The 14,483-nt window shown below is 39.1% G+C and overlaps 1 protein-coding gene across 4 annotated transcripts in view; it reads right to left on the bottom strand.

Annotated features, from left to right (window-relative positions):
* Window positions 1-14,483, bottom strand: part of map7d1a (MAP7 domain containing 1a) — a 34,800-nt gene that overhangs the window by 12,020 nt on the left and 8,297 nt on the right. Inside the window, exons 2-7 of one of the 4 annotated variants that reach the window (XM_017423758.2) lie at window positions 8,212-8,406; window positions 5,716-5,784; window positions 5,207-5,227; window positions 2,708-2,871; window positions 2,412-2,517; window positions 590-694 (exon numbers count right to left, since the gene is read on the bottom strand). In XM_017423758.2, the coding sequence (XP_017279247.1) occupies window positions 590-694; window positions 2,412-2,517; window positions 2,708-2,871; window positions 5,207-5,227; window positions 5,716-5,784; window positions 8,212-8,406 (660 nt within the window). The remainder of the gene's footprint in view (window positions 1-589; window positions 695-2,411; window positions 2,518-2,707; window positions 2,872-5,206; window positions 5,228-5,715; window positions 5,785-8,211; window positions 8,407-14,483) is intronic. The other 3 variants (XM_017423760.2, XM_017423759.2, XM_017423762.2) reach the window with 3 other exon arrangements.

Here is a 14,483-nt window from a genome sequence, read left to right as displayed (position 1 = left end):
ACCATCTTCTGGGAAGACGGGAACAGTGTCTGCTCTAGGAAATTTTAGAATTTAACCATAAACTACTTTTTTTTTTCCTGGAAAGTTACTCCTCCTGAATGTGTGAACCAGGACCTGGTTCTTGTTAGGGTTTTTAAAAAGTACTTACATCTAAGACATAAAAAAAGTTGATGATTAAAAAAACGGTCACAAATAATAATAATAAAACACTTTTTCCAGGTCATCAGTAACAAACATTGAAGACATTCAGACAGTTTGACTTTGCAAAAAACAACAAGGAATGAAATGACTATCACCACAACCAAAGATCAATAAAAGAAACCAGAAATATGCTGATAAAAATGTGTGCATGCAGGACATTTTTCAACAAAACCCCAACTCAAAGTCTGGAGAGAATTAAAAAACAAAAAAGGAAAAACTTGTAGATTTGAAAGATGGAAAAAGGGGTCATCCGTCAACCACCAAACGCAGGAGAGGGACTGAACTCAGACAGGGGGAAACGAAACAATGATGGAGGGGCTCGGCGGTGTTGGCAGTGGCTGAATAATGGACACGTTTAAACAGAAGCGGGACTTCCCACATGTCTTACTTCTGCTGGGGGAGTTCCAGAGTGTGGCGGAGGACTTGGAGAGTCGCTTGTTTAGGACAGAGTCCACGTGTTTGGGCAGGTTGACCGCTGAAACTGAGCATCTGCCTAAAGAGCCAAGAGAGCACCACACAGGTGTTCACACAGGTGTTCACACAGGTCACATGGTTGAGAGGAAGAACCACTGTGGCGTCATGAGTTATGCTGAGATGATTAAATACAGGTTCAGGGGCCTCCTGTTTGAATGAGTCCTCAACAAGACTAGTTTGTAGGAGCTGTTCAAAAAACGAAGTTCAAAATCTGTTTAACTTGGACAGAAGTTACATAATGAGACACTTAACCAAAATTATAGTATTCTTTTGGTTTTCATTATTAGGAAACAACCCAAACTTAAAAAAAAAACGTTACAGTGTTTCACAGGACAGGATTGTTTCAGTCATTCCACAAAAAATCTTCTGTGAGAGAAAGTAGCTGCTTTAGACTTTAACATTTGTAGTGCTTTAAAACTTTAACATGCAAGGAAATCTATAAATATATATATATCTGCAGGAAACCTCATAAAATATTTATTTGAACTCTTTAAATCAACTTTAACAGCCAAAAAGGGGAAAGTGGCTAACAGTAAACAGTGCATACACTTTTTACAAGCTTAAAAAGGTTTGTTTGAAAGGTGTAAAAGCTGCATCTATCCAAGTTCTACATTTCCCTTTTTTATTAAAATCAAATGCATATTCCCTCCTGAACTGGAAAGCTGCAGGAACACAAGTCTAGCAATGAATCTGACTGAGCAGAAAAGTATCCAAGTTGGTACATAAAACAAGAAATAATGCAGGACAGTCTTTTGACAAAAACCAGGATAAAAGTGAACATTTTCTAAATACAATCCAAGTCTTTCAACCATTAAAGAGCAACATATTTCCTCTTTCTTTATCTGAGAGACAGCAGGCTGCAGGAGGAGGAGAAGTGTCAATAATTCCCCCAGCACACAGCAGCAGAATGAAGCTCAGCACAGTTTATATTTAATGCTTAAACTGGGGGAGGATCAGCCAATACGACAAATGCATCCAGCAGGCTGTGCTGTCTGCTAAAACATGTTTTAAGCCAATAACCAACAGTTTACAGCCAATTCAGATTGATCGGCTTCAAGGCAGTGGTATCTTTATTAATTTAAATAAGCATTACAAGGTCAGCTTTGTTCCCAGTCAATGATATTCTGCTAATAAAACTACCTGAATATGTTTCACTTTGTCAGTGCAGTTCAGCCACGAGGGGCTAATAACCCCCTGAGGAAACCATCCATGTCAGCATCTCATACTGACCCAACAACCTGCACTTAACGAGCCATTTGTTGAGGTTTTCGGATTATAAAATGGAAGATTAAATAATTCATGTAAAAGGGCGATAATGCAGTAATTTTAACAGTGTTTTAATTCTTTATGTGATTAACAAAGCAACAATTTGCTTCTTTCAGCTCAGCATTTGGAAGATCTTGTGCTTTTAGTTTCTCATGATTGGAAGTTTTTTCTAGTCTATGAGACCACTTTTGTAAAACAGGCAAAACGTTCTTTAATGTGTTATATAAAGAATTGGTGACTTCTATGTCAATGAGAAATTAGTGATGTTGCAGAACATGTAACTGATCACAAACCCTTTCCCTTTTATAAACTGTAGAGGGTTACAGGAAGTGAAGAGTCAGTATGGATGAATAAAATCTTTACTGACTTTGGTTTTGGATCAACAACCTTGTTAAAGGTAGAGAGATGAGTGAGTTCTCCTCGGGTAGTACAGATCTACAGTGATGTTAGTTAAGATGCATGTAACTCACTTTCTTTCTGGCTGGAGCTCTGGTTTAGTGTCATTGATGATCTCTGCCGGCGAATTTCCGCCCATGTCTTCTTTGTTGATCTGTGTATGGCTGCCTCGTAGCGTTCCTGGGAAGCGTACACAAAAAGATAATATCTTTAATTATTTTGAAAGCGGCCAAGATGCAGGGATGAAAGAATGTCATTCAGCTGATGGACTGTCAGGTAAACCGTTTCCTCTACTACTGAAACCGTCCTACAGCATCCCATATTAAATAAAGTATAACTCTGAACATGACACATTCTCATCCATACATACTTTGTTCTTCTCCAGCTTCTGCTTCTGTCTCTCCTCCAAAGCTGCTCGCCGTTTTTCTGCCTTGACCCGCTGCTCCTCAAGCTTCCTGCGGCGTTCTTCCAGCTGCTGCTCCCTCAGCTGCCGAGCCTTCTCCTCCTTCTCCAGCCACTGGGTCTTTTTGGCAGCTAAGAAAAGACAGAGTGCGTGTTTATGAGAGTACGACCTTTCAAAATCAGCATTTCGTCAATGGAGTCCTCCTGTCCTGTCAGAAAATGTAAGATTTGTCCTATGTGAAGGTCTTGATTTTTTTTTTTTCAGATGCTGAGAAATAATCTTAAAGTCCCTAAAATAAAGTGATAGGTTGAAGTATTTGAAGACCAAAGAAAATGTGAACTGTCACGTCCTTTTCTGTTGTTTATTTCACATTTAAACCTGCCTTACTCCCATTTCAAATGGGAAAAATTGATTAAAAGCACTAAACTTTTCCACAGAATGTCATCACAGCAAATTAGACATGCACAGTTCTTTCAATGCAACATTATTCTAGCAGGCTAACCGTTTGAAGCTTTAATAACTACAATGTGATATGGAAACCCTTTTAGTCCCACAAGTGGTACCAAGAAGGCTTTGCAGCTGCCTCTGTAAACAGCTCCCTTTTTTTTCTAAACTAAAAAGTAAAAGCTCCTTATAGAATCAGCCACTGTAACAACATAAAGCTTGCTCCTCTCCAGCACCCGATGCAACAGAACCAACTGGTTGTGTTTTCTTATCACTGTGATGGATAACTGCAGAGATGCCGGAGGCTGGCAAAGTTAAAATTTATCAGGAGGCACACCAGTTCAGCTTTCACCTAAGAATGAAACAAAAAGCTGAGTTATACCAAGGCTGTGCTTGCCAGCAGTTTGCTGCAAAGAAAACGACTGCTGCAGTGCGGCTCTCAGTTCGAGAAACACCTCAGGTACTATCCACTTCTACAAAGTTTTAGAGAACAAAACTCTAGTCAAACTGCTTTGTAATTCACTTCCAGCGCTGAAAATGGGGTTACTTGGACGAGCCTCACTTCTAATCATAACAGATGTCTGAGAAATGCAGACTGGTTCATTTAAAACGCATCTTTAAGTCATAACAATGATCTGTGTTGACACGTTTCATTCAGACCTACAGTGAAGTCATTAAAAAGTCATCAGCAGAGTGTGACTAACTGAAGAACATCAAATATTTACAGCTTCTAACCAACAACATGAAGAAGGAGTTTATGTATTTAAGATGTGACTTAAACAAAATCCATGTATTTAAAGATATACACATGTAGAAATATTCTGTGTACCGTTGCTACCAGGAATACAACTGTTTGTTTGATACAAGCAGGATCTCTTTTTAAGCTGATGTTGTAAATACGAGCTTTGGCTGGAGGTTTTCTTTCATCCCGGTCTGACCATGTAGGAGATAAAACCCGTGCCATCTGGCGTGTCCCAGTGATCACCCAATTAGACTGATCTGTGGCGTCAGCTGTGTCAAACAGATCTGACAGTATTCAGACACCCAGCCGGATTACACAGCAACAAATACGGCTTTACTGCAAGGAAAAAAAAGACTACTAGTTAGAAAGAGATCCAATCTGTGAGAGGAAACGTAGCAGTATTAGGAATTTGTCATTTTTCAAAAAATAACAGCATGGACACAATACAACTCAGCTGTGGTAAAGATCTTTGCAAAAAAAATGTATTTTTTTAATCTTTTTTTTTTTAATTGTGCATTTTATCTTTTGGAAACAATAACAAGCCTTGATATAATTTCACAGTCAAGCTAAATATGGCTGCAAACATCAACCAAACCTTCAATTTCTCAAGTAAGATTGTAATCAGTGGGTTTGAGGTACGTGCTTCTAACATGTTATCTTTTGAAACAAAATCGAAACAGCTTTGTGGTTTCAAACGTGAAACAGGACAATAAAAAAAAGTTCAGATTCAGGTCAGAATAAAAACAAAGTTTTATCTGGACCTCTCTGGAGCCACTGATCTACAGTCTGGGCATTCATACAATTTATCAGAAGGGTTAAATGATCCATTTGTGGCTACATAATGCTTGAAACACAATGATGATGATCAGAGAAGAAATGATAGAATTAGTTGAATTTGACATAAATAAGAAAGACTGAAGACAGCCACATTTAAAGGAATAAAAATGAAAAAAAGAACACTGTGGGATTAAAAATGAATGAAATGGTCCCAGGTCTGGGCAAAATCACCAAAACCCTTCATGGTGGTTTGAATATAAGAGGCATTTTCTTTGATAAGAAAAAATAAAATGCATATTATAATAAGTTTGTATTTAAAGAGCTGCCTTCATCTTTTTAAAAAGACATAAAAAAGATGTCCTCTTTTTGTCCACCTTTCTCCTTCTCCAAGTCCTTGGTGTGTTCCCCAGATCCAGATAATACACTGAACCTCATCCAAAACAAACTGAATGATCAAAAAAGGATCACCACCGCCACCACATAAACATCGGTGAGTGGCCTACCTTGCAACTTGCTGAGCTCGTCTGCAGAAGGAAAGGGTGAGAGAAGACAGAGGGAACTGTTAATCATGCAAAGCAGTGCAGAACCAGCGTGGAGCTGGGTGATAATGTGGCAGCCGTGTGCTCAACCAAGAATTTCTAACTTAAAAAAGGGTAAAGCTGCTGCTTTTTTTGAATTAAACCGTTTATCTTTAAGTTGTTATGAATTCAAAAGGATTAGAGCATTTCAACATCTTAATGCTGTTGCAGAGAACAGAAGTTACACGAGCAGCATTCATGCAGAAAATTCTCACTCAACTTTTACAGATTTTAGTTACTTTTGTTTCAGCAGAAGAAAACTGCATGAAACAGTTTTCCTCAAGTATTTGTGGCACATGCGTGCTATTTGCAGACCAAAACTGACCAACTGGTGGAAAAAAGCGCTGTTAGGATCAACCTCTCCCACCCCAACACCAGGGGGAGCTCTTTTCCTGCGTAAAGTGCTTGTCTGCCCACACCTTGTTTCCACTCACCCAGATATTTGGCCTTCTCCTCTCGGCGTTCCTTTGCAAGCTTCTGCCTCTCCTCTGACTTTGTGATGTCTGAGATACGGACGACAAAAGGAAAAGACAGAGAGTGAACACGAAGAAGAAAGTTGGATCAGATCCAGTCAACTGAAAAGCACTTTCAGACACAGCATTTGTTCAAAATGAAAATTGGCATTTTTATTTTTTTCGGTAAAGACAACATGTTACAGAAGTTTTCTACAACTGTTCCATTTCCTGTTCAAATATTCAATTAAAACTTGCAAGTCAAGGACACAGCAGCAGGAACTGTTAATTAACAGCTTCTTGTGTTTTTATAGATAATACATAATTGAGGAACCTGTGAGAACAAAAATTCTGTCTGCCTCACATTCAGTCTTCCATGAATAGATTTTCAATCTTCCTTCACTGAGGACTATCCTGAGGCTACTAATGCACGTGCAGCCTGATAAACATAAAAAAATGACAAAATGTTGCCCTTAAAAGATAATGTTTTAAACTTTAAATGCCTCCACAATAAATTGCATGCAACAAAACTGTCAGTGATTTGGCAATAATCCAACACTCAATCCTCAGTCTAGATTAAATGGAATAAACAATCCACATGCAAGCCCATCCCTTCTTAGGAAATCTGTGCACCAAAGCTCCCATACCACCTCCATGTGGGTGTGTGTTTGACTTGAAGATGTAATGCCTGAAGGAAAACACACACACACACACACACTGATGTACACTCACACATAAGTATCCTTCAAAATACTCCAGAAGACGCACTCAGAAAAAGACTGCAGAAAAAAAAACAGCACAATCCACTGAAGTGCCATGTCATTTCAAGAATTCAAATCGCATCCAAACATGGGAGCAACTGTGTCTTCTGAGGAAAAATTCCTGCCGCTCTCATTAGTCACAGACACGTTTTGCATTTGTTTGTCTTGTTAAAATTCTTGTGAAAACATAATGCAACTACAGGAGAAAAACATTGGTAAGAAACAAGAAATGCGAAAGAGCTATGTGCAGCTCTAATGTAAAGTACCACACAAATAACTTGGTCCCACATGGAAATGGTGGCACATTCTGCAGTCTTTATCTCTCGCGACTTTTGCTCCATGGTTCTCTCAGACCAGATGTTCCGACATCAAACACACGGGAACTCGTCTTTCAGAAACATCTAACAGAGAGAGGCATGCAGCTTAAATGTAAAAACAATCTGCCATGCAGCCTCCCATTATAGAAACCCCTGACCCACTTTGATATTTATAGGAAGATGGAAAAGGCGAAGTGCACAGTCTTAGTGTGATGTGCTGCTGTTTACAGCTCACCACCATCTTAAATCATACACAACAACACATGCACAAAGCTTCAGGGACAAAACAAACCGGGTGCAGTAACTGTGCTCCAGATTGTGCACACGTGCCCCGCACAAAGTGTCAGCTCAGTTATTTGTTTGCATCTAGAGTAAGGTGCAAAGAATACAAAGTAAAAAAAATCCACTGTGACCCTTAACGAGATAAACAGGACCTCATTATTTTCTGTCACCATTTGTATTAACAGAGGCTCAGCATTCTTAATGGTGTCTTTATTGTAAAATGCTTGAGTTGCTCTAAATATTGGTAAGCAAACCTAAGGTACTACAAGCCCCCTTTTATTTCACCAACCAAGAGGTCAAAGAGCTGTGCATGGTGCAAACCCCAAAGGTAAAGAGCTTTATAAATTAAAAAACACAAACTTGAAAGATAAAAGGGAAGAGTGGGTTGTTTTTTGAGTTCTGAAGAATAAATCAATTTGCATTAACCGATGTGGAAACTATATAGTCTTCAGACTTTGTTACAATTTTAAGAGTAGTTTGGACAAGCTCCTTGAGGTTGAAGAGAATAATGGCTGGAACCCTGATGAATGGATTAATTGGCAATAAGAATGAGGAGATTAAAGAAGCTTACACTTCAAAACCCCCAAAACATGTCCCAAAGAGTTTGTATTTGTGTTAGCTAGGGATTAAAACGTGCCTTTATGAAAACAAGTACAGTGCAGCTGCCAGGTCGAACTAAATGCCCTCTTGGCATTAATCGCTAAAACAGGATTCCTATTTGGGTTCTCTCTGCCCACCTCTCATTAGGGAGCAGCACACGGCGGTGATCAGTATGAACTATTTACTTCCCAACAAAGAGCATTTGTTCATATCATAGAAAGACGTTTCCTTTAGTAACTTGATTTAACTTGAAAACGTCTGGCTGCAAAGTTCTCACGTAACATAATGTGCTTAAAGTTTGTTCCACCACATCATAAAATAAGCTGCAGGCGCTTTATTGGATTCTGCCTCTTGTCTGAAAGCATGTGGTCACTGCTCCTCTGAGAGCTGACCTGACTTCAGCAGAGTGCAGAAAGAACTGCACCATTATCAGAGCTCTGCCTCAAGTCAGGCTGATGTCAGCTTCCTGTACAAGTTCTAACACAGGAGCTTCAACTTCTTTTTTTGTTTTTGTTTACCTCTTTTTAACCTGGGCGATGCTGGTGAGCTGGGTGATCGAGAGGTGATGTCAGGTTTGGCAGGAGTATTCAGACTTCGGTCCATTTCTTTTTTAGCCGGAGACTCCGTCCTCTGGGTGTTGTCCATTTTTAAAGGGCCGCTTTCCCCCTCTGGGTCAGGCCTTGTCGGGTTTGTTTTTAGAGTTAAGCAGGGAGCTGATCAAAGAGACAGACAGGATAGAGAAAAAAAAAAAAGAGGTGAGTGAATACTGAGGACAAAGACAACACAAGAAACAGAACTCAACTTGTTTCTCTTCATTCCATTTGCTGCTGAGTCCATGAGGCAGACTTGACGTCAGCCACCTCAACTTTGGGTGGAGTTGATGACTAAGAGATCTTTACTTTCAGAAACTTAAATTGTATGCCTGATTTCAATGCTGCAATAAAATAAAATTACCCGAATAAACAGAAACAGCAATCCCCAACCCAAATTCTTCTTTTACTTGGCAAACAACTCGACAGCGTGTGGTTTTTGCTCATTAGTCACGTGTAGTCTTTAAAATTTGGAGCATTTTTAAGATAAGCGTGGCCTGTTGTTTGGGGCGGCAGCTTCATTATGACTCACATTTGGCAGTTTGCTCAACTTACTCAAACATTACTTTGTCTCAGCTCTGACTTCTAAATAAAGACTATCATAGAAGAGACACTTGGCTTTGTCCACCCAGTCCTGAATCTCTGCACACCCCCGTGGAACCATGTTGGGGCACATTTACTTCTGCATAGTCTGACGGTAAACACTGGGGCAACATGCTCTAAATTATTCAAGCCTTGGTGTAAACGACTCAGACAGTAGGGGGCCGTCACAGTAGGACAGTGAATACACTAAAGATTTACTTTGCAAACGCTATTCTGTTCAACAGTTTGTATAGAAAAGCACAAGTGAGACGCAAGACCAATTCTGGACATCTTTAAAGAAAATCGACTTTTTTCTGTTGTTTTTAACCGTTTTCTGTTTTTTTTATGTAAAGCAGACTGTGTCTGTTTCTTTGTGTGGAAAACTGATTTTTAGGAGCACAAACCTGGAGAAAGTTCTGTGTGAATAGCTGTTGAACAAATAAAAAGGCCATCCTTCACTGCTGTAACAGGTGCTCAGTATGGTTCCATAAGGTATCATGCCTCATGGCAAAGATTATTGGCACATATGGACCGGCTGTGTCATCAGTCTGGGAAACAGAGGCCGCTGCAGCTGCTCAATGACTAAACTAGACAAATCCTGATGATTAGGCTGAGTCTATAAAAGATTCCAGGTCGGAGACTAGATGATGTGTTTCCATTGTCAAAGTTTGCCAATATTAAATAAGCATTCCCAGTCAGACAGGGGCCATTGTTGTGGTCTCTGCATGGCAACAGGACAGCAGCCAGAACACTGCAATGACAGCAAGAAGACAGGAAACAGAGGGGGGGATGGGGGTGAGATGAACTGCAAGCAGAGAATGAACACTGGGATCAGTTCAGTGTAATTCTGTGACAAAGCAACTCTGTGGAAAAAAAAGTCTGAACGCAGAAACCAATAACTAAAAGAGACAACTACTAAGGAAGTCCTAAAAGCAACAACCCAAATGAACTGCTCTCGTCTTGTCTGCAGCTCAGAGGACTCTTTGTGTGCTAAAAGCCACATTCCTGAAACATTTTAAGTGATGCAACCCAGAGCTGCAGACGTTCCCCTACTGTGACATCTCAGGTGACGATGCATGCAGCCATCTTCTGGAAATTTATCGTCTTACACCATTTCCTCACAGATCCCTGAGGGCAAATACGTCACGTAGGACACAAAGTGCAGCTGTGACAGACGTTTATTATGTTGCTTTGCATTCTGTGAGCACTTTGCCATACGCCTGGGAACTGAAGCCACAAAGAAGTTACTGCTGAGACGGTTACCATGATCTATATTGGAAACGATGAAGAGAGCAAGAAGATAAACTGTCTTTGGCATGTAGGTGGCACTGACAATGAATACCAATGAAATCTGAAGCTCTCTGGGGGTAAAAGGGATGGGAGCTGAGGGAGGGCTGCTGCTGCTGCTGCTGCTGCATAGCTGAGGACTGAAACAAGGGCTGATTGATGCAGAGTTCAGTCTGGGCAGCCAGATAACTGGGAGAAGAAAGTACAACAGCAGACAACTCAGATAATGTGAGTAAAAGTTACATAGAATAGATATAAAAGCTTAAACTAAAGCTGAGAATAGAAATACTTTTAGTATCAAGGTTATACCTTTTTGACTGTTCGTTAGTTAGTAAGTACAAACAACTGTCTAAAATAGTTGAATTATTTTAATTTATTTGTTGGAGAAGCAATCTTCAAAACTTAGTTTGCTTGCAAAATATAATAATAAGAATATTTAAATTGACAAAACTTAAGTTTTTCTGCCACTGATGTAACTAGAAAGTTAAAATTAAAACCATTTAGGATAAAATCTCCAGGATATATTGTAATTTACTACTTTCTTCTATTTGTTTAAATAACATAATAAACAGTTCACTGTTTTTGTTGTAATCTGTTCACAAAACATTTTAATCAAATCATGAACAGACCATTCCACTTTTTACCATAAAATGTTTCTTTGATACAGGTGAATTTAAAGTAAATGGTACAACTACTGAGTGCCAATCTGAACCCTTTACTTTTAATCAAACTAACATGTCTACATGTTTTTTTATTTTTAAGAAGTAATAACTGTTTTACACATTTTATTTTAAATTCTTTCATTATGGTGTAGCGGTTACAGAAAAAGATTCCTCCTGCAGTATCAATAACTGACCTGTTTACACACTTACACAATGCACACTTTCTTTTTTAAAGTTAGTTGCCAAATTCTTTTAATTTTGTGACCTTTGATCATCACTAGCAAACATGATGATGACTACAAGTGTATTTGCAAAACTGCACACGTAGTGACCCTTTATAGCAAACAAGACTGAAACACACGCATGCAATACTTCAACAAGAACGCCTAAATAATGTTTGCAGATGTACTGAATGCAGAAACCGAATCTCTGACTCTGTCACTAACCCAACTCTGTAATCTGTAAGGTTCTGGCAGTTTTAAGACACCAACTGACTGGTGTATTTATATTTAATAAAAACTTCCAAAAGAGAAATATCAATCTAAGTCAGTTTTTTTATTCAACAGAAAAAAAGACCCTTCTTAAAAAAAAAAAAGGTGTTTGAATCACTTCACCAGCTTCTTGCCAGACTCAAGCCTCCCAGAGGAACTGCATCTATCGAGGCCAACAGCCAAAAAGCATTAGTCCACTCTCCTGTGACATCAATTATATTATTTATATCCATAAATCGATGCACACCCACTTCCTCCAAGATGCAGGAGTCAACAGCATGAACACAGAAAAACACTTTCCTGCAGCTCCTTACTGAAAAACCACAGGAAAAAGTGCACAGGACAAATATTTGATCCGTATCTCAGTAGTCTGGTAAAATCTTGTACAGTTGAAGGTTTAACAGCATGCCACCGACCTCTCCATAGACCTTCTGGAAACCTACATAATATATTAGTTTCTTACTGTGAGCATTTGAGTCATACTTGACAGATTTCTGCTTGTTTTATCTCAACTCATAAGCTTAAATTAAAATGTTATGTTAAACAAACTAGTCAACAAAAATCTATTTCAACAAATTAACTTTATCTTTGCTTGCCAAGTTTTACACACAAAGTGTTTAAGGAAAATGTTTAAGGTATACTAGGTTTTAAGATACAAAAGTTGTACGACAGAAAGTCCAACAATTAACATCGGCTTTGATCTGGTGGACAAAAGTGAACAGAAACTAAAGTTTTTCTGCTTCTTCATACCAAACCAGTGTTTGACAACCAGTAGACTGGGTCGGAGCAGTTTTCAGGTGTCTTTGGCATTGACCATCACCCTCCACAAACATATTCTCTGCAGAGCCACTCCAGCAGCAGGTGTCAAGCAAAAAAGACGAGTAAACCCATTTACATTAATGATACAATGAAATAAGATATCTGTAAAAGTCAGCTGAAACAGTGAAGGAAGCCCTGCAGTGGTGGATGCATGCATGCCTGAGCACAGTGTGGGAGCAGAATGGCAGGTTGAAAACCAGCAGGTAATTAGCACAACTCAGAGCCATTTCTCACATGGACGCTTGGACAGCTTATGTGCAGCACAGCCAAAGATGTAGATTTTTTTTTTTCTTTTAAATAAACAACTAAAGTTGAATTACAAATATAAAATAAAATTCCAGTACTTTACAGTTTGCTGACATTGTTGTCGAATGGGCCAAGTTAAAACTGGGACAGCTGGTAATTCTGTCACACAAAATGTGGTTTAGCAGAAATCCAATTTCCCAGCATATTATTTTTTTCAAGCAGATTTATAAATACCCACACAGTGGAGGCTGTTTTTTTTAATGTAGAGTCCCAAGCCAACTATTACTTCCATAACTGTGGGCAATAAAAGCCCTTTCAGTTTCATTATTTCGTCCCAGTTTAATTATTTCACCAGCAAAGAGGTTATGAACATTTTTGTCCAAAGAATAAGCATTCAATGCTATAAGATGTGAAATGAAACAAAAAATGGCATGTACTTAAGCAGCATGCAGGGTATTACTGAAAACCATTTCATCTTTCACAACTGACCTGAACCACTGTCAGTTTAACATTGAGCAGGTCAAACCTCTGCCACAGAAGAAGCTTACCAGTTACCAGTCAGGACATCGTCACAGAACAATCTTCTTGTGTTTGACCCAAATAGTTGGAGACAGAAATGTTTGTTCATACATGTTTTTAAAGAACAATGAGCAACTAATTTACAGATTGTGTTATTTTAGGACAATGATTTCAGTTTTAATGGTGCAATTACCACCCCATTTATCAACATTGGCAAAACAGCCTTCTAATAAATTTAGATTTATGGTCTGGCCTTCCCAGTACATCTCTGATACTGTGTATGGCCCAATCATCAACCTGTATTAGGAATACTGGTGAGTGTCCTCACCTTTTCATGCTCAGACTTGAAGCCAGCAGGACTTGGTTTATGGAAGCTGTCACCCTGTTGGAACCAGAGGAGTTTGTACAGTAGTGATGAAGGACTTTAGGTCCCGCCTCCTCCCCCACATATCAATCTTAAATGACCTTTCGTTTTAGCATAAAGCAACTTGTTAAAACTAAATGTATTAGGGAAATAGATATATGAACATATAACCTTTTTTGATATGGGCAAAGTCCCATTTGTTATGTGAAGGGGCGCAACTTAAAACTTGTACAGGGACTGGACCAGCCTTAGGGGTTGCTATTCCCCTTCTGGCTTCAACTTCCAGATATCGTTGGATGTCTAGATTTTATTACAGGTTGACGGACCCGATCAGGTCTTTTGGGTCATAAAGTGCCAGCCTTAATGCTGTGAGTGCTGCTGGGGAGGTACTCATGAAGGAGAGTTCTGTTTTCTGATAAGGAGGATGGCTTGAATGCAAAAATATTTATGCAACTGATTATACCTGGTAACTAGTTAGTTAGCTGTCTATCTGTACATCTACATCTCATTGAAACTGAATATTTTACACAATGCGACAGCACCAAAACAAAATGCATGACTCACTAAATGACAAAATCAGAAACTGTGACGGCACATTCAGATAACTGCATTTCCTCATTTGCTGCATATAAATGAAAATCCATGTAGCTGTGAAATAAAGCTTTTGAATTATCAGTGCCGAGCCATAACGAACACAATTTTCAACTGCTGTATATTCCACAACATCCAGAGTTCTGCTCATGTCTTCCTTGAATACAGGGCAGAGTAAAAATATAGGGCAGGACATGTAATATTTATAAAAACTGCAGCCTCACTCTGTTCCAGCCGAGCTTCCACGAAAAGATAAGAAAAGAAGCGACTGCAACGGCAGAATACCAATTAAATTAACTAAAGGCTTTTAATACCAGGGTACAGAAACACTGACCAAACTAAACCTAATTTACGTCTAACAGCAAAAAGCTCTGATAAGGAGTGTAAAATCTTGTACATTAACAAGTAAATGAAACAAGAAGTAATGAGTCACAAAATAAAATGAAAACTGGAAAGGAAACTAGAAAAGACATTTAAAAAGAAGGAAGAGAGGAACTGAGGGAAACAGACAATGGGGCTAAATCTCATTTGGGATGGACCAGGGAACTAAACTACCTCATCGTTTACCCCCAACCCATCACCCCCTCGCCCTGTTGTGTCCGTCCAGCATCGAATAGGGTGATGTAAGGGAATGAGGGG

This window comes from Kryptolebias marmoratus, linkage group LG16, assembly GCF_001649575.2.
Source record: "Kryptolebias marmoratus isolate JLee-2015 linkage group LG16, ASM164957v2, whole genome shotgun sequence".
NCBI classification, from domain to species: Eukaryota; Metazoa; Chordata; class Actinopteri; order Cyprinodontiformes; family Rivulidae; genus Kryptolebias; species Kryptolebias marmoratus.
This window is presented reverse-complemented; position numbering and strand designations above follow the sequence as displayed.